This window comes from Struthio camelus, chromosome 8 (assembly GCF_040807025.1).
Source record: "Struthio camelus isolate bStrCam1 chromosome 8, bStrCam1.hap1, whole genome shotgun sequence".
NCBI lineage: Eukaryota > Metazoa > Chordata > Aves > Struthioniformes > Struthionidae > Struthio > Struthio camelus.
In genome coordinates, this window is record NC_090949.1 from 8,199,606 (window position 1) to 8,218,280 (window position 18,675).

At 51.8% G+C, this 18,675-nt stretch overlaps 2 protein-coding genes and 1 long non-coding RNA gene across 10 annotated transcripts in view; all 3 read right to left on the bottom strand.

Annotated features, from left to right (window-relative positions):
* The window catches only part of SCYL3 (SCY1 like pseudokinase 3), a 27,867-nt gene extending 17,209 nt beyond the window's left edge, over positions 1–10,658 (bottom strand). The window contains exons 1-2 of one of the 4 annotated variants that reach the window (XM_068951879.1): positions 10,073–10,113; positions 2,775–2,822 (exon numbers count right to left, since the gene is read on the bottom strand). In XM_068951879.1, the coding sequence (XP_068807980.1) occupies positions 2,775–2,792 (18 nt within the window). In that variant the 5' untranslated portion in view covers positions 2,793–2,822; positions 10,073–10,113. Of the gene's footprint in view, positions 1–2,157; positions 2,438–2,774; positions 2,823–10,072; positions 10,175–10,392 lie in introns of those variants that run through there. The other 3 variants (XM_068951881.1, XM_068951880.1, XM_009672785.2) reach the window with 3 other exon arrangements.
* A 64-nt stretch (positions 10,659–10,722) lies between these two features.
* LOC138067968 (uncharacterized) lies at positions 10,723–14,940 on the bottom strand. Of its 2 annotated transcripts, XR_011142428.1 has the most exons (4): positions 14,808–14,940; positions 11,502–11,595; positions 11,335–11,405; positions 10,723–10,809 (listed from the first exon to the last, which is right to left on the bottom strand). It is a non-coding gene; the product is annotated as an uncharacterized lncRNA (long non-coding RNA). The 2 variants fall into 2 exon arrangements; XR_011142427.1 differs by lacking the exon at positions 14,808–14,940 and having other exon boundaries at positions 11,502–11,639.
* Positions 14,941–18,192: 3,252 nt separating this feature from the next.
* KIFAP3 (kinesin associated protein 3) overlaps positions 18,193–18,675 on the bottom strand; it is a 72,369-nt gene continuing 71,886 nt past the window's right edge. For all 4 annotated transcript variants that reach the window (XM_009672787.2, XM_068951884.1, XM_068951883.1 and 1 more), the window contains exon 20: positions 18,193–18,637. In XM_009672787.2, coding sequence (XP_009671082.1) covers positions 18,529–18,637 — 109 coding nt within the window. In that variant the 3' untranslated portion in view covers positions 18,193–18,528. The remainder of the gene's footprint in view (positions 18,638–18,675) is intronic.

An 18,675-nucleotide genomic window follows, 5' to 3' on the forward strand; every position in this document is an offset into this window, starting at 1 on the left:
CAGTATTACAGCTAATTGTTTGATATGAATAGAACCGAACCTAACAGATCATACCAAGCAAGAACACAACAGTCGCTACAGAGGCTGCAATGTTTTTTTAATTGAGGTTGTGGATACTGATTCATCTAAAATCTAATACTGAATTATCTAGAGAACACGCAATTTCAGATCTACAGATACTTTATACCTATCACAGTCTTTGTCTTCCACGTAGGTTCAGATTTTAGGCATCAAGGCTGACCAGTTCTCTAGATCCTACTGGGAACGTTATTATCTCAATCAAAACTTACGAAATCCTCCTAATGCCACCACACACATGGCCTTGCTTGCAAGCTAGAACATGATGGTTCAGGACCGCTTGCTAGCCTACTAACCCACCCTTTTAGATAATCAGTTCAAATGTAGCCCAACTCAGAAGCGACGCTTCAGCTGCCAGTGACCTGCACAAAACAAATCTCAGCCCCTGAAGTCCAGATCTGAGGGAAACATGAATTTAGTACCTATAATTGTGTTCAGCCACTGGTTCTTCTTTTTCTTCTGCAGTACAGTGGTTGAAGGCCAGGTGACATACCATACTACTTCACCTCACCCTAGCATCAGGGATACATGTTTATCTTTTCAGCGTAGATTCCCTACAAAACTCAAGGTATCAGAACTTAAAATGTGACCTTTAAGGAATAAAAGACCTTTAAATGTATCAGCAGTTTTAGAAGCCTTAACTGCTGCTTCTAAACACTGCACAGAGGGGCTTATAGGTAGGAAGGGAAACACAACTTAATATTGACACACACATTTCTAAAAGGCCAGGAGATTGCAGGGAAGTGCTCTCAGCTCAAAGGCGGAGGCTTCCTCTCACACCAGTCCCTAAAGCTTTGCTTTGGCTAATCTGAGGTCTAACCTTTCATTCCTGCGTACAATACTTGCTGCTTCCCCTGGGCACAGCTGAGTGCATTTAGCAGCATTTTCAGTTCATTTCACCTTTGCCTTTTTTTGCCACCTCTACTTGAATTATTTGTCAGATTTTGCGTAGGATAGCTGAAAACACCCGAGCTGACCCTGTGCCTCAGATTGCTCCAGATACGTAAGGACACATCCACTGGCTACCAATTTGGCTTCAGGGACTTTCACAGTTCAGAAATATTGTAATAACAGAGTCATAATCTAAATAACTGTGATCTACTCGAGTGCCACGGTACGACATCCAGCTCAAAACAAGCATCCCCCACCCCAATTAATTGCCCCTAATGAGGAGCCCAGCAACTCTCAATATCAAACACCAAGCGCCTTCAAGAAAGCAGATTCAAAAAAGCAAGCAGTGACAGCAACCCGTGGAAGCACTAGCCACGCTTTTCAAGAACACATCAGCTTCAAGAAACTGAGCAAAGCCATCACCTCTCCTGGTTTCTTTTTCACAGCATTCCCAAACACACCAGTTTTTGAGACTCCAGTAGACAAGCGATACCATTTGCAAAGCTGCATACCTAGGTGCGGCTGTAACCCACGGAAAAATTCTTCAAATGCTAAAATAAACTCTCAGTCACATAACTACACAGTTTAAAGACCACATACGCTTTGTAGGTTAAGACTGTAACTCACATGATAACCCTGAAATACCTTGTTTTCAGTAAATTGTAAAGATGAACATAAGATTAACGGGCAGCGCACCTTGAGATGTGCAGGAGCCCAGCGGAGAAAAACAACAGGGCCTGGCTGGTAAGAATTTGGGCATGTTACCATAAACAGTCCTAGCCTTAAAATTTCAGTTTAAATTCATTGTAGAGGGATAACACTTCCCACATTAGGTATCTGCCTGAAACATGCACTAAGCCCTGTAACTCCAGAGCTAAGAGTGAGGCAGAACTGCTGCCCTGCCAAATTAATACAGAGTTGATAAGAAACCACATCTTCTCCATCTGGGGATGTTATTACAGCAGGGTACGCACAGGTGAAGGGGGAAGGTGCCGTGAAGCCAGCAAAGCCATGGCAATAGCAAGCGACCACAGGCACAAGCTCTGCTAAATCTTCCCTTCCCCCTAAATCCACAACAGGTTTAGTCAGCCTGGTAATTTATGGGTTTCTTAGCAACAAGAAAATCTCAGGCTGGAAACCCAGACTGGGCCTGAGGACTCGCAGGGCAGCCCTAGAGCAAAGCAGTACCTGGAGCCCAGAACGGTCGCACGGCTCTCTCCCAACACGCTGCCACCCGCACACGCTGGCAGAGACGTCGTCCTTCCCCGCTCCCAGCCTCCGTCCCCCTCTCCCTTCTCATCAGGTTGCTCCAAATCCCTTCAGCTGAGCTCCCACTCGGTTCCCAGCGGATTTGCCCATGCCTTCAGGTGGCTGAGTCGAGCCGAGCCGCTCCGGGGCCCCACGGCCCTGGGAGGGATCCAGCACACGAGCAAAAACCACAGCAACAAACGAGGGCGCCAGCCGCACCTTGGACCAGGCGCTGCACAGCTCTCCTCGCGCAGCAGCCTCCCCCCGGCCCGATGCCCTCCCCGGTCAGCAGAGCCTTCTGGAAGCAAACGTCGCAGGTTATCTGTGCTGTTCTCCCAAAGGCAGAGGTTTCTCAACACGGCAGCTGCAAAAGCTCATGGGACACCTTGCACAAGCAAACCCCAGCCCATGGGCCGTGCCACAAACACACACACGTGATCGACAGCTGACAGCCTCTTTGGGAATGGAAGTGCTGTTTTATTGCACCTGTCAAAGGACAGTTCAACTTTGGACACTGAAGAAGTCGGGGAGAACGTGCATTTTAACATGGACGGTACCTTGAGAAACAGCAGCATAGCACTAGCTTCCAGCAGCAATGTTGCTACCTACAGTGCATGCAAAACAACGCCAGTCACCAACACAGTGTCGCTTTTTCCCCGAAAAAGTGAGCGTTTGCCTCTACCAAACGCCCTATTAGCAAGCTACAAACACCCAAACGAAGGGCAGCGTCATTGTTTTCCTCCTCTACCCTGAGGGAGGCCTGGCAGCGCCAGGCACCTCGCGGGCGCGAGGAGGAAGAGGAGGCAGCACCCCCAGCAACAGCCCGACTGCCCGAGCAGCTGGGCCAGGCGAGCGGCAGGGGGAGACCAGGCGAGCGGCAGGGGGAGCCCACCCGCAGCAGGGCCGAGCGGCCCCAAGGCCGGCAGTGCTACGCAGGGCGCCCCGAGGGGCTGTGCCCCCGCCTGCCTCCCGCCACCCCAGGAGCCTTCACAGAGGGGGCAGAGGCGGCGGGGCCGGCCCCGAGGTCCTCGGTGCCCCCAGGACCCTGCTCCCCTCCTTCACTGCCTCCCTGCTTACCCCCCCATCACCTCCCTTAGCTCCTGCCCTCTTTATCCCCCTTAAACCTCATCAACTGCCTGCTTACCCCCCATTAAACCCCCTTCACCCCCCTGAACTGCTGCCCCATTTACCCCCCATTAAACCCCCTTCACCCCCCTGAACTGCTGCCCCATTTACCCCCATTAAACCCCCTTCACCCCCCTGATCTGCTGCCCCATTTACCCCCCATTAAACCCCTTTCACTCCCCTGAACTGCTGCCCCATTTACCCCCCATTAAACCCCCTTCACCCCCCTGAACTGCTGCCCCATTTACCCTCCATTAAACCCCCTTCACCCCCCTGAACTGCTGCCCCATTTACCCCCCATTAAACCCCCTTCACCCCCCTGAACTGCTGCCCCATTTACCCCCCATTAAACCCCCTTCACCCCCCTGAACTGCTGCCCCATTTACCCCCCATTAAACCCCCTTCACCCCCCTGAACTGCTGCCCCATTTACCTCCCATTAAACCCCCTTCACCCCCCTGAACTGCTGCCCCATTTACCCCCCATTAAACCTCCGTCATCCCCCTGAACTGCTGCCCCATTTACCCCCCATTAAACCCCCTTCACCCCCCTGAACTGCTGCCCCATTTACCCCCCATTAAACCCCCTTCACCCCCCTGAACTGCTGCCCCATTTACCCCCCATTAAACCCCCGTCATCCCCCTGAACTGCTGCCCCATTTACCCTCCCATTAAACCCCTGTCATCCCCCTGAACTGCTGCCCCATTTACCCCCCATTAAACCCCCTTCACCCCCCTGAACTGCTGCCCCATTTACCCCCATTAAACCCCTGTCATCCCCCTGAACTGCTGCCCCATTTACCCTCCATTAAACCCCCTTCACCCCCCTGAACTGCTGCCCCATTTACCCCCATTAAACCTCCGTCATCCCCCTGAACTGCTGCCCCATTTACCCCCCATTAAACCCCCGTCACCCCCCTGAACTGCTGCCCCATTTACCCCCCATTAAACCCCCGTCACCCCCCTGAACTGCTGCCCCATTTACCCCCCATTAAACCCCCGTCATCCCCCTGAACTGCTGCCCCATTTACCCCCCATTAAACCCCCGTCATCCCCCTGAACTGCTGCCCCATTTACCCCCCATTAAACCCCCTTCACCCCCCTGAACTGCTGCCCCATTTACCCCCATTAAACCCCTGTCATCCCCCTGAACTGCTGCCCCATTTACCCCCATTAAACCCCCGTCATCCCCCTGAACTGCTGCCCCATTTACCCCCATTAAACCCCCGTCATCCCCCTGAACTGCTGCCCCATTTACCCCCCATTAAACCCCCTTCACCCCCCTGAACTGCTGCCCCATTTACCCCCCATTAAACCCCCTTCACCCCCCTGAACTGCTGCCCCATTTACCCCCCATTAAACCCCCTTCACCCCCCTGAACTGCTGCCCCATTTACCCTCCATTAAACCCCCGTCATCCCCCTGAACTGCTGCCCCATTTACCCTCCATTAAACCCCCTTCACCCCCCTGAACTGCTGCCCCATTTACCCCCCATTAAACCCCCTTCACCCCCCTGAACTGCTGCCCCATTTACCCCCCATTAAACCCCCTTCACCCCCCTGAACTGCTGCCCCATTTACCTCCCATTAAACCCCCTTCACCCCCCTGAACTGCTGCCCCATTTACCCCCCATTAAACCTCCGTCATCCCCCTGAACTGCTGCCCCATTTACCCCCCATTAAACCCCCGTCACCCCCCTGAACTGCTGCCCCATTTACCCCCCATTAAACCCCCTTCACCCCCCTGAACTGCTGCCCCATTTACCCTCCATTAAACCCCCTTCACCCCCCTGAACTGCTGCCCCATTTACCCTCCCATTAAACCCCTGTCATCCCCCTGAACTGCTGCCCCATTTACCCCCCATTAAACCCCCTTCACCCCCCTGAACTGCTGCCCCATTTACCCCCATTAAACCCCTGTCATCCCCCTGAACTGCTGCCCCATTTACCCTCCATTAAACCCCCTTCACCCCCCTGAACTGCTGCCCCATTTACCCTCCATTAAACCCCCTTCACCCCCCTGAACTGCTGCCCCATTTACCCCCCATTAAACCCCCGTCACCCCCCTGAACTGCTGCCCCATTTACCCCCCATTAAACCCCCTTCACCCCCCTGAACTGCTGCCCCATTTACCCCCCATTAAACCCCCTTCACCCCCCTGAACTGCTGCCCCATTTACCCCCCATTAAACCCCCTTCACCCCCCTGAACTGCTGCCCCATTTACCCCCCATTAAACCCCCTTCACCCCCCTGAACTGCTGCCCCATTTACCTCCCATTAAACCCCCTTCACCCCCCTGAACTGCTGCCCCATTTACCCCCCATTAAACCTCCGTCATCCCCCTGAACTGCTGCCCCATTTACCCCCCATTAAACCCCCGTCACCCCCCTGAACTGCTGCCCCATTTACCCCCCATTAAACCCCCGTCACCCCCCTGAACTGCTGCCCCATTTACCCCCCATTAAACCCCCGTCATCCCCCTGAACTGCTGCCCCATTTACCCCCCATTAAACCCCCGTCATCCCCCTGAACTGCTGCCCCATTTACCCCCCATTAAACCCCCTTCACCCCCCTGAACTGCTGCCCCATTTACCCCCATTAAACCCCTGTCATCCCCCTGAACTGCTGCCCCATTTACCCCCATTAAACCCCCGTCATCCCCCTGAACTGCTGCCCCATTTACCCCCATTAAACCCCCGTCATCCCCCTGAACTGCTGCCCCATTTACCCCCCATTAAACCCCCTTCACCCCCCTGAACTGCTGCCCCATTTACCCCCCATTAAACCCCCTTCACCCCCCTGAACTGCTGCCCCATTTACCCCCCATTAAACCCCCTTCACCCCCCTGAACTGCTGCCCCATTTACCCTCCATTAAACCCCCGTCATCCCCCTGAACTGCTGCCCCATTTACCCTCCATTAAACCCCCTTCACCCCCCTGAACTGCTGCCCCATTTACCCCCCATTAAACCCCCTTCACCCCCCTGAACTGCTGCCCCATTTACCCCCCATTAAACCCCCTTCACCCCCCTGAACTGCTGCCCCATTTACCTCCCATTAAACCCCCTTCACCCCCCTGAACTGCTGCCCCATTTACCCCCCATTAAACCTCCGTCATCCCCCTGAACTGCTGCCCCATTTACCCCCCATTAAACCCCCGTCACCCCCCTGAACTGCTGCCCCATTTACCCCCCATTAAACCCCCTTCACCCCCCTGAACTGCTGCCCCATTTACCCTCCATTAAACCCCCTTCACCCCCCTGAACTGCTGCCCCATTTACCCCCCATTAAACCCCCGTCATCCCCCTGAACTGCTGCCCCATTTACCCTCCCATTAAACCCCTGTCATCCCCCTGAACTGCTGCCCCATTTACCCCCCATTAAACCCCCTTCACCCCCCTGAACTGCTGCCCCATTTACCCCCATTAAACCCCTGTCATCCCCCTGAACTGCTGCCCCATTTACCCTCCATTAAACCCCCTTCACCCCCCTGAACTGCTGCCCCATTTACCCTCCATTAAACCCCCTTCACCCCCCTGAACTGCTGCCCCATTTACCCCCCATTAAACCCCCGTCACCCCCCTGAACTGCTGCCCCATTTACCCCCCATTAAACCCCCTTCACCCCCCTGAACTGCTGCCCCATTTAGCCTCCATTAAACCCCCTTCACCCCCCTGAACTGCTGCCCCATTTACCCCCCATTAAACCTCCGTCATCCCCCTGAACTGCTGCCCCATTTACCCCCCATTAAACCCCCTTCACCCCCCTGAACTGCTGCCCCATTTACCCTCCATTAAACCCCCGTCACCCCCCTGAACTGCTGCCCCATTTACCCCCCATTAAACCCCCTTCACATCCCCTGAACAGCTGCCCCATTTACCCCCATTAAACCCCTGTCATCCCCCTGAACTGCTGCCCCATTTACCCCCATTAAACCCCTGTCATCCCCCTGAACTGCTGCCCCATTTACCCCCATTAAACCCCCGTCATCCCCCTGAACTGCTGCCCCATTTACCCCCATTAAACCCCCGTCATCCCCCTGAACTGCTGCCCCATTTACCCCCATTAAACCCCCTTCACCCCCCTGAACTGCTGCCCCATTTACCCTCCATTAAACCCCCGTCACCCCCCTGAACTGCTGCCCCATTTACCCCCCATTAAACCCCCTTCACCCCCCTGAACTGCTGCCCCATTTACCCCCATTAAACCCCCGTCATCCCCCTGAACTGCTGCCCCATTTACCCCCATTAAACCCCCGTCATCCCCCTGAACTGCTGCCCCATTTACCCCCATTAAACCCCCGTCATCCCCCTGAACTGCTGCCCCATTTACCCCCATTAAACCCCCTTCACCCCCCTGAACTGCTGCCCCATTTACCCCCATTAAACCCCCTTCACCCCCCTGAACTGCTGCCCCATTTACCCCCATTAAACCCCCTTCACCCCCCTGAACTGCTGCCCCATTTACCCCCCATTAAACCCCCGTCATCCCCCTGAACTGCTGCCCCATTTACCCCCATTAAACCCCCTTTACCCCCCTGAACTGCTGCCCCATTTACCCCCATTAAACCCCCTTCACCCCCCTGAACTGCTGCCCCATTTACCCCCCATTAAACCCCCGTCATCCCCCTGAACTGCTGCCCCATTTACCCCCCATTAAACCCCCGTCATCCCCCTGAACTGCTGCCCCATTTACCCCCCATTAAACCCCCGTCATCCCCCTGAACTGCTGCCCCATTTACCCCCCATTAAACCGCCGTCATCCCCCTGAACTGCTGCCCCATTTACCCATTAAACCCCCGTCATCCCCCTGAACTGCTGCCCCATTTACCCCCATTAAACCCCCTTCACCCCCCTGAACTGCTGCCCCATTTACCCCCATTAAACCCCCTTCACCCCCCTGAACTGCTGCCCCATTTACCCCCATTAAACCCCCTTCACCCCCCTGAACTGCTGCCCCATTTACCCCCCATTAAACCCCCGTCATCCCCCTGAACTGCTGCCCCATTTACCCCCATTAAACCCCCTTTACCCCCCTGAACTGCTGCCCCATTTACCCCCATTAAACCCCCTTCACCCCCCTGAACTGCTGCCCCATTTACCCCCCATTAAACCCCCGTCATCCCCCTGAACTGCTGCCCCATTTACCCCCCATTAAACCCCCGTCATCCCCCTGAACTGCTGCCCCATTTACCCCCCATTAAACCCCCGTCATCCCCCTGAACTGCTGCCCCATTTACCCCCCATTAAACCCCCGTCATCCCCCTGAACTGCTGCCCCATTTACCCCCCATTAAACCGCCGTCATCCCCCTGAACTGCTGCCCCATTTACCCATTAAACCCCCGTCATCCCCCTGAACTGCTGCCCCATTTACCCCCATTAAACCCCCTTCTCCCCCCTGAACAGCTGCCCCATTTACCCCCCATTAAACCCCCTTCACCCCCCTGAACTGCTGCCCCATTTACCCCCCATTAAACCCCCTTCACCCCCCTGAACTGCTGCCCCATTTACCCACCATTAAACCCCCGTCATCCCCCTGAACTGCTGCCCCATTTACCCTCCATTAAACCCCCGTCATCCCCCTGAACTGCTGCCCCATTTACCCCCCATTAAACCCCCGTCATCCCCCTGAACTGCTGCCCCATTTACCCCCATTAAACCCCCTTCTCCCCCCTGAACTGCTGCCCCATTTACCCCCCATTAAACTCCCGTCATCCCCCTGAACTGCTGCCCCATTTACCCCCATTAAACCCCCTTCACCCCCCTGAACTGCTGCCCCATTTACCCCCCATTAAACTCCCGTCATCCCCCTGAACTGCTGCCCCATTTACCCCCCATTAAACCCCCGTCATCCCCCTGAACTGCTGCCCCATTTACCCTCCATTAAACCCCCGTCATCCCCCTGAACTGCTGCCCCATTTACCCCCCATTAAACCCCCTTCTCCCCCCTGAACTGCTGCCCCATTTACCCTCCATTAAACCCCCGTCATCCCCCTGAACTGCTGCCCCATTTACCCCCATTAAACCCCCGTCATCCCCCTGAACTGCTGCCCCATTTACCCCCCATTAAACCCCCTTCACCCCCCTGAACTGCTGCCCCATTTACCCCCCATTAAACCCCCTTCACCCCCCTGAACTGCTGCCCCATTTACCCCCCATTAAACCCCCGTCACCCCCCTGAACTGCTGCCCCATTTACCCTCCATTAAACCCCCGTCATCCCCCTGAACTGCTGCCCCATTTACCCCCCATTAAACCCCCTTCACCCCCCTGAACTGCTGCCCCATTTACCCTCCATTAAACTCCCGTCATCCCCCTGAACTGCTGCCCCATTTACCCCCCATTAAACCCCCGTCACCCCCCTGAACTGCTGCCCCATTTACCCCCATTAAACCCCCTTCTCCCCCCTGAACTGCTGCCCCATTTACCCCCATTAAACCCCCTTCTCCCCCCTGAACTGCTGCCCCATTTACCCACATTAAACCCCCTTCTCCCCCCTGAACTGCTGCCCCATTTACCCCCATTAAACCCCCGTCATCCCCCTTAATTGGCTCCCCGTTTCCTCCTCATTAAAACCCCCAACACCCCCCTGAACTTCTGCCCCCTTTACCCCAGTATCTCCCATTAAACCCTGCTACCCCCCATTAACTGCCTCCATTTACCCCCAATGACGCCCGCCCCCCGCCGCCCCCCCGTTGGCCCCAGTCCCGCCCCGCCGGCCCGGCCCGGCCCCACCTGCTGCCCGCCGCCGCCCGCGGGGGGGAGGGGGGGGGGTCGCCTCGGCCCCGACGGCGCCTCCCGCCCGCCGCCGCCGCCGCCGCCTCGCGCTTCCGGCACCGGTGCACCATCGAGTCGGGCGGGCAGAGCGCCGCCGCCCGCGCCTTCGCCTCCCCCTGGCGGCGGGAGCGGGTGGCGGCCATCTTGCGTGAGGGCACGCGCGTCCCGCCCGCGAAGCTGCGGCGGCCATTTTGGTCGTGGGCGAAGAGGGCCGCGGAGGGAGGGAAGGTGGATGGGTGGGTAGGTGAGTGGACGGGCCCCGGCCCGAGTTTACTCACCGGCCGTTGTTTCCCCGCCGGGCTCCCCGGAAACGCCTCAATAGCCGCGCTGCGGTGGCGGTGACCTGCCGGACCGGGCGCCGTCTCACATCGCGCCGACCTTCCCGCGCTGCTTGCTCAAGTGCCGCTCGTTCGGTGCCAGGGCGGGTCAGCCCTCTCCGCACCGAGATGAACGTCCCGCTTTTGAATCCCGGCGCCGGCTCCCGACCGAGGCCTCCTGCGCCGTTGCTCCTAAATAACCGACGGAGGCACGAGCGGCCCCTTGTGCCGCAGAGCCCCACAGGAGGCTCGTGACGGAGCACGATGTTGACCTCAGTACCCAGACCCCGGCCTCCGCTCTCCCGAGTGCGGTGCGGCAGGGCTGCGCGTCTCCCGGGGCAGGGAGGTGCTCGGGGACCGCCAGCTCCACCGGCACGTCTGCAGGGGCAAGAGCAACGGTCTGGACAGCGGGTACGGGGGAAACGGCGGGGAATCGCAGCCGTTTTCTCCTGACTAGCACACCGCAGCGGGGAAGCGGCAACGCCACGGACACGCCGCGGCCTGGCTGGAAAGGAGAGTGCAGTGGGGTCTGAGGAGCTTGTGAATTCGCTCGAGTGCGAAGGCTGACAAAGTCACTTGAGTTTGTTAGTAGAAAAAGGACTGTTCAAGGAGCGGGGCAAAACTCTTCTGTTTTGCTCGTTTTGTTCTAGCAAGGGTGACCAGACAAGAGTCTCTGTCACTACAGAAGTGTTAGCTAAAGCTGATATTCTGGGTGCAAAAGGCTTTGACCCAAAAGCATCGTCTGTGCTCGACTGCTAAACCTGGTGCTTTCCCGTCCTGCAACGCCCTGCTATCTGCTCTGATCAGTCTTGGGCCTGTATTAGTAGGAAAGGCTCTGTGAGGCTGAGCATACACAAGTGAAAGGAGCAATCCCATGCTGTGCTGGTTAAAAGAAGTACTGACCTGCCAAAGATAAGGCTACAAGCTGTGACGTGTGGTCTTCTCTATCCACTTGCTAGTAGCGTCCTCCCTGGCTTCAAGACAAAAGGGAAGCATGGTAGTTCTGGTAACACCAGTTACTTTTCTCTCTTCCAAAGGTCAGAAACTTGTCTCATCTTGCTTTCTCCTACCTCCTCAGGAAGTGAGTGGGTCTCTTCCCCTCTCCTTTCCCCCTTGGGTGGCTCCTCTTCAACTTCTCTGTCCTGGTTGCATGATCTGGCTGCTCTGAGTATGGCCAAGGATGATGATGAAGATGTTTATGAGATCATTTGCACAGGACTCTGCCCTTGGGGATTTCAAAGCCAGGAGGGATGCCTGCAATGCGATACTGTAACCTCCCGCACAGCAGACCACCTGGCCTCCCTTCCATTGATTCCTCTACCAGCACCATGATCTCTAGATGGGAGCATGTCTTACATAAAGGCAATATCGAATCAAGTACTTAGGTGATGGAGAATCCATCTCTTCCTTTGCTAAGCTGTTGCACAGCCTAGTTATTCAGGCAGTTCAAACTCTTAGCTGTATTTCCACTTCAGCTTTGGCTGGCTTCAGCTTCAAGTCATGATTCTCAGCATGCTTTTGACTGCTGGACAGAATAGCCCTTTGCTACTGGAAGATTTCCCTTTACTAGAGGCACTTACCAGCTATGCTGAAGCCATTATGATTTTTAGCTTTGTTCAGTCTGATTCAGCTTTGGGAAGTTAGAAATTCAGGGTTGTGGTTTGAACTGCAGCCAATGAAAGACAAATCCCAGTGTGTAACATATGCTTTGATCAGCCCCTGAGGTTTCTGGCTGCGCTGTGGTCCAGACCCTTCATCACTGGCTGGGCTGTTGTATCCTCTGCTTGATTTCTACTGCTCTGTGCCTCAAGTATCATGGGCAAGAAGGACCCTTCGCTTGAACCCTCCTCTACTCTGTGCAAATAAGCTGTGTGTGTGATTTATGGGGAATAGGTGTCTCCCTCCTTCTACGGTACAGTTGCCTTCTACCCCCCAACTGCATTTGGTGAGCTAATTTCCTTCCCCAGTTTCCCTTTCAGGGTGTTTGTGTTCAGCCTCCACGCCAGTGCTACAGGGAATCTAGCGATAGCTTCTCGACGAGCGTAAATAAAGGGTGGGTGACTGGGTGAAAAATATGCATGCGAGGCAGGTGGTCCGTTCTAACAGATCTCCCCACACCATTGCCCCAAGCCCTGCTCATTTGCTTTGGTGGTGTTCCTTGTGCATCATAAGGAGATCTATTTAATGCCATTAAAACTAATTGCTCTCTATGCTGCAGAGTAACGTGACTCCGGGGAGAGATTTCACGTGAGTATTTTGGACAGCAGAGTGAATGTTGAAAGGAATTACTATAGTGCAGTGGGAGGTCTGGGCTTCTCACACACTATTTTCATATCGCCAATGTTATTCCAGTTTCATGCAGCGCCAGGGCATTAGGATGTGGTTTGCTCAATCATTTTGAACCTAACATTTAGAGTGAGTAGGACCCAACAGCACACCCCATTCCCGTGGCCTCGTCTAGACAAGGATTTAATGGCAATGGCAGTGCATGTAACAAAGGTGGTCTGAACTGTTCTAACTCCTTGGCTTTCTTTACTAACTAAACTCTACCAGTTTAGCATGCATTAAATTTTGTGCTGTCAAATCTGGCATGAACTTTGTAGGGTGTATTCTTTAGTAATAACACTTTTCCCCCACATTTCAGGCAAAGCCTTTCTGTTCATGCCCAGAGCACGGACACTGCAGATAATCCAAGAGAAGCATGTTTGCTGGCCAGTAACTCATTTATGCTAGAGTCCCTTTGATACAACAAAACCACAGGTATCTGGACAGAAAAAGGGATCCCCTTAGATCTTCACCCAAACTCCACTCAGTTGAGCTTTATGATCTGTTTAGGTAAGCAAAGAGGAAGACTTTCTTCCGCTGCTGGGGACTGGGAAGTCTGTAAGCTGGCCCATCGGGGTTAACAATAGGGCACCACGCTATGAGGAGTCCACACCTCTGGCAGATGGAAGCATTGGCAGCTGGATGATCTGGGTCTTTTTAAATGAAGATGATGGGAGAAGGAGAGTGCAGGAAAGTGGAACAGGTCCTTACCCCATGTAGTAAGCGAGGTGTAGTATGTCACGTACTATGCAGTGACATAATGAACACAGGAACAGAAGCTAAAATGAAGTTCAAGTACCCTGCCTCCCTCCTTCAAAGGAAGGAAGCATTGGAAGTCTTTGGCCCAAATAGGACAAATAGTGATGCCAAAAGACCCCAAAGTAAAGGAACCGTGTACATTCCTCACCACAAAGAAGCCATGCAGTTTATTCAGGGGCCCACGCAGGGATTTATGTATCTGAATCTGAGGTAGCCATGTTAGAAAACACTGGCCTCCAGGCCTACAATCTGGGCAGATGTTAGGGGGCGGGGGGCGAGAGAAATGGAAGATTGGATGACGTGGACAGCTGCAGGGGAAGGACAGAAACCTCTGAACAACAAGTAGTGATTGATTTCCACTCACAGCATGTAGCTCTAGCAACAGGCTTCAGGCAGTAGTGTAACTTGTGTGACTCAGGAAAAAACAAACTTTGGTTGCTGGCTGCTCTGTGTCATTTATGGCATATTCACTTTGATGGGTTGCCTGTGATCCACTGCTGAGGTGGCATTCCTTCCCTTTATCTGCTTGTCCCCTGTGAGTCCCTTGTTTCACATCAACTGAAGTGGTATTGGGGAGCTAACTCTGATCAGGGCTCTACTGTGCTAGGTGCTGTACAAACAGAAGAGCTAGTTTCTGTTCAATACTTGCAATTTGCCTTTCCTAAGGAAAGGGCCTAGCTGCAAAGACAGCCAATGTAGGCTCCTCCAGAGAATAACTCAGGACCTCATTAGGTAGGTGTGAACCCCCTTCTCTTTAAAGGGCAGAAGAAGAAAAGAGTAACCACAGAACTGGCAGGACTGCAGAGCTGTTAGCAATTGCCTTGTTAGGTTTTGTAACTGGTTATTTAAGTCATTTGGGCAAAAAGAGATTGGCACAGTTGGAGAGGGAGTGAACTAGCAACTGTAGGAGAGGGTGGAGCAGAGAGAACGCCTTCACAGAGTAGAGTCTCCAGGGTCTAAAAGGATTGTTTTGCAGTAGTGTCCAGCAGTCTCTGCTTCAGTTGCTGTCTGCACTGGCAGGAATATTTCCTAGCCCTTCCTTTTTCAGGCCACAAGGCCTTTGGAAGAAGCAGAGGGAAGAAATAGGGCTGAGGTGATGTTCCCAGCACCAACCTGAACTGCAGCTGACATCTCTTCCAGTTAGCCGCCTGCTGCCAAGGGTTTTTCTACAGTACTCAGTTTCTTAATAGACAGAATAGGCTTCTCTTTTTTTTTTTTTTTGGAGGGGGGAGGGGAGGTTGAGATTCCAACAAAACAAAAACCAGCCCAAAACAATAGCCTGTCTTACATACCAACTCCAGAAAAATCCACGTTCTCATTCAAGTACGTTCCTAGACTGACTGACTGCAAACATCACCTTCTACATGTGAACTATGTGCAGTGTCGTCTTCCGCAGCCTGTGCAGGCAGACAGCTCCAGTACCTCTCTCGTTGCCTCAGTGCTCTCTCCTGAACGTCACAAAACAAAAATGAGCCGGTCACAACAACTTTAAGGGCTGTCAGTTGGAAGAGAAGTTGCGCTAAGAAGTCAGCCTCACTGTATTTTATTTTTCTTGAGAATGAGAGGAAATGAAATTTGGTGCTGTTCACTCGACTGGGGCCTAGAACCTCAGGCCAAAGAGAAGGTAAACGGAAATGATCATATCTACATTGGTAACAGGCAGATCTGGGGGGAGGTGCAGAAGAGGGTATATTTCCCTTCTAGCAGACAGATACGTTTGGGTTCTTTATCAAAATAATACCTGTATGGCAAGTGCACTTTGGTGCTCCTGAGCAGCAGTGAAGAGAGCTCTTGTAAGGGCAGCTTCTTAGCAGGAATCAAAGCATGTTGCCTTTTCCCATTAAGGGCAGACAGTTTAGTTCATCAGTGATGTATTACAGGAATTCCATTAAAGCACCTGTCAGCAGGACTTGAAATCTGTTCCATCTAAACAGTTTGTCCTGCTTATTCCAAAATAACATGCATCTTGTTCTTGTTTAATTTAATCCAGAATGGATTACATTAAAAAGAATCATGGTAGTCTTATTTCAGAATGAAATACACATGTGAAACCGTTATCAGACAACTCCACACATACACCAGTATTAAAAAGACAGGTCCTTCATAAGCCGTCTAGGACAAGGATACTTGTTTGCTTTGGGTTTCTTCCCTGTGTTGCCATAGTAAGCTCCTACATACCAATGTGATACAAATAATAAAATAAGATCTTAGGGTGGTGCATTAAATATAAAGCTCACTGACAGCATGGTGTACATCTGCAGAAAGCCTGAATAATAGCTAACAGAGGTATGAACTTCCTACTCTATACTTATTTAATTGTGCTATTAACTTTACAGCCTAATTAGATCTGGAACACCTGCATAACCACTATCTTTAATTAATCAGCAGACTGGGAAAGAGGACAGTTATGGGATGGTTAGGGATTGCTGCTGTAGGGAAAGAAAAGAGGAGCAATACGAAGTCAGAGAGAGAAACAAGGAAGAGGAGTAAAGCGCCAAAGCAGTCAAAGTCGTTAAAAGAAAGCAGATCCCTTCTCGCCCCATTTTATGCAGGATACAGTACTCAGGGACTGAATCCATAAGTACAGATAATTAAAAAGTTACCCTACAGGTCAGACTCTCCAGTGTCCCTCGGACACCCACAGGAAACGTGCTATAGTTGGAAAGTGTATGTGCTCCTATCTTTTTTCCCCCTTTCTGGCTCAGGGACTGTAATTAAAGAGAAAATCAGCCTCTCCTCTGCCTTAGAGAATATAGTGGCACAGCTGGTTTTCATCCTGGCTAGCAGGCTCTGTCCTCAGGCTACTAAGTGCTGAGTAATTTTTACCAAGCTCTGCTTGCAGATAAATGATGTTCTTCTTTTAGCTGTTGCCAGGCAAAGCTACAAATACTTGATCTTTTATTCTTTTCTCATAAACTCCTAACACTGAATACTAAAAATGCAGCCAGGATTTTTCCATTGCCATTTTTTCTCAACATGGTCACAAATGTATTACAGTTTCAGACACCCACTCATTTGCTGAGGCTCAGCTGTAGTTTCTCATTAACCTGAAGCTCACAATTAAAGGCTCCTTCAGTTTCATTGATGGTTTGCATATACTCTAAGGACCCACTCTTTTTTTTTTTTTCTTCCCCAAAACACATTCCAAAAGAAGGGCAACTGCTGTAAATAACTTCATGCTAATTTTCTGGAAGAGCCTAATGTGTGAGTGCCAGTCACAAAAAGCAAAGCCTGAGTCCGAATGTGCAGTTTGGGTGATTTCTGTCACAGTTGTAAAGTAGCCCAAAGTTGTTGACTAAGTGCGGCACAACTGCTGGGCAGATCAAGTGTGGGCTCAGAGCAACGGAAAGGATCTAGAAAGGGCTCGTACTGGAATCCCAGCGGTTTAATCAGGTTTTCTGCAATGTTTCTAGAGATCTTAAATTTTCTAATAAATTGCATAAGAATTAGTTAAAAACTGTTTAAAAAAATAAGAGTTATAATCTTGGCAGTGCTGTTCTTCCACCCACCTCCAGTAAGTGAAGCCAGCACAGGGAGGAGGCTGAAAACTGCAAAGAAATACCATGGCTAATTTTGGAAGCCTTTCCAGTCATGCGGAATGAAACATGATGAGTAATAGCGCATATAAACATACCTGTACACTTTTAAAAGATCAAGCGACGTTTGAACCGATCTTGATGTCAAAAATATTTTTAAGGCATAAGAACAATGCTACGTCGACTTCCTAAACACCTCTATGCCTTTGAAGATCACCTTCTTAGCATATACACTGGTCTTAAGGGGTTATTGGCTATTGTTTTAGTAGTATCAGCCCCTGATTCAGGTCAATTTTCTGTACAATCCAGACATGAGAGACAAAAGAGGAGGGGAACAATACTGCAAATCAACAGTCATTTATCATGAGTTGGGGGTAGCCCTTGCTTTAAAAAGTGATCTACTATTGGAATTGATGTCCCGACGGCTGTGTCCAGAAAGGGCATCTGTCCATTTGCTTTCTTGTATCTATTATGGATGGGGGTACAAGATTTAAAAATAGCTTTAGCCTAAACTCTGCTTGCATGCGCCATGTTTCAAAACATGGCTTAATGCAATCCCAGACGCTGCAAGTATAAATCCAAAGTACAGGTGTCTTGGCCTGTCTCTGCTCTCAGTCCATGAGCTATGATCTGTGCTTCGATCCAGCTTAAACTCTGTGAACAAGCAGGACAGGATGCATTTGTATTTTAGGATGGGGAAGTGGGAGGAAACCTCTGCACCTGGATTCTGAACTAAGGCACAGTGTTTTTCTCTGCTAGTCTTCGGTGCGTTTGTGGCCGTCTTCTCTCAGCCTACAGGAACTCTATTAAAATAGTTTATGGTAAAGGTATTCTTTTGTAGTGTAGTTTCTAATTTTAAGTGTTTTCAAGTGTTTAAGCTAGACTGTAAATGTTTGAAGCCCAAGGGAAGTGAATCTGTGCCATCTTTCCATTGTTAAAGCCTTCAGACCCAGGACTGGACTTCGGTAACTATGTGCCAAGGCAGTGCCAGGAGATGCTGCAACCTAACAGTGTTCCTGTTACTGAAACGTTAAAGGGCAACCAGCCACGCTAAATGCACTTCACATGAAGCATTGTTTTTAAATGCCTTGTAAAACAAAAGAAACATTGGTTAGAAACACATTCACCACTACTGACAACGCAGGTTTTTATATTTAATAGAAATTAAATTAGTAGCTTAATATACATAACGTGACACTTTCCAGTCTAGTAGCTTTCCCATACTTGCTTTCAAGTCACAGAGCAAATACTGTACAAAAATGATAATAAAGAGCAACTGAGAAGCAAACACAGTCACTGAAACACTGGACCCAGAAAGGCTAGGTTTATCTGGAGCTACACATGCCAAAGGATACTGAATGATGGACCCATCATGGTACAATCATGCATTACCAAGCGATGGATCTACTGCCAGCCACACACGGGCTGGTTCCTCACGGGGCAGGAGGCAGCATCCTGGACTGCGGAGGGGGCTGCTTTATCGTGCTCCATAGCTGTAGTAGTAAGGTTCATCCGGGCGGTATCCATATGCAGTCGCAGGGCGGCCAGGAACCCCGGAGGATTGACCAAATCCATCCGCTCCAATGCTATAAAAAGAAACGAGAGAGAAACTGGAGGGTTTTGT